General features: G+C 40.6%; 1 protein-coding gene across 1 annotated transcript in view; it reads right to left on the bottom strand.

Moving 5' to 3' along the window:
- The window catches only part of MCUB (mitochondrial calcium uniporter dominant negative beta subunit), a 27736-nt gene extending 27194 nt beyond the window's left edge, over positions 1-542 (bottom strand). The window contains exon 1 of the mRNA XM_026050857.1: positions 378-542. Within this exon, the coding sequence (XP_025906642.1) occupies positions 378-542 (165 nt within the window). The remainder of the gene's footprint in view (positions 1-377) is intronic.
- Between the last annotated feature and the right edge of the window lie 362 nt (positions 543-904).

Genomic DNA, 904 nt, shown 5'->3' on the forward strand with positions numbered 1-904 from the left:
GAGAGAGAGAGAGAAGGAGAGAGAGAGAGGATCCTCCAGTAAGTCTTCTGTAATCTTGTGGAAAAAAAGAATAGATACACATGACAACAAATCTGTAAAGAAAGTGACCAAGTACACACTGTTCGATTGTGGTTTTTGAGCTCATGATTATAAAATGCTGAAGAATGGCACTATTATGACAGTTTGCTCAGATTAAAGTCAAGGTCTCATCTACAGCAAAATAAACTCAGTTTCAACTTGCACCCTCCAAGAATAGTTTGGAGTCCAAGGAACACGCGCATCTCAACGGCTACATTTCAGTTGCACGGCCAGGACTATTTCCTGCCTCTTGAAATCATTTATTCCACCTCAGTCCCTTCACTAAACATCCGGCATACTTGAAGTAACAGGGCATTGCAAGATCCAGCCTGACACTGCACACCTTCAAACTGCCATCTTTCAAGTGCATCTGATTTTATTATCTCAGAAAGACTTGGAACACCGAGTACACACCTTGGCTTCCTGGCTACCGCGTGCAAACCAGACACGAGCCCTAGCTCCATTTCCTACAGCGCGTCAATCTTCAGTGCTTCAGATACAGAATGTTCGTATTTAAAAATAATACGATAAACAACACTGGGAAATGCTCTCACAAACAAATTAAAATAACAAAATGACAGAAATGTCATCGCAGAAATTCAAATGTCTGCATATTTAACAGCATTAGCTCCAATTTTGCAAAAAGTAGTGTTACTTGCCTTATGAAACACTGCTTTTGCTTGGAAGTCACAGTAGTCAGCTGCAAAACTGTACCAGTAGTCAGAAAGGACTACAAGATAAAAGACATTGCTGTGAGGAGAATGGGGATTTTGGGAATGCATTCTGGCAGGTACCTTTCCTCCTCTTTTTTTTTTTTTCCTAAACA

Source organism: Nothoprocta perdicaria, unplaced genomic scaffold, assembly GCF_003342845.1.
Source record: "Nothoprocta perdicaria isolate Ctin4 unplaced genomic scaffold, notPer1 scaffold_71, whole genome shotgun sequence".
NCBI lineage: Eukaryota > Metazoa > Chordata > Aves > Tinamiformes > Tinamidae > Nothoprocta > Nothoprocta perdicaria.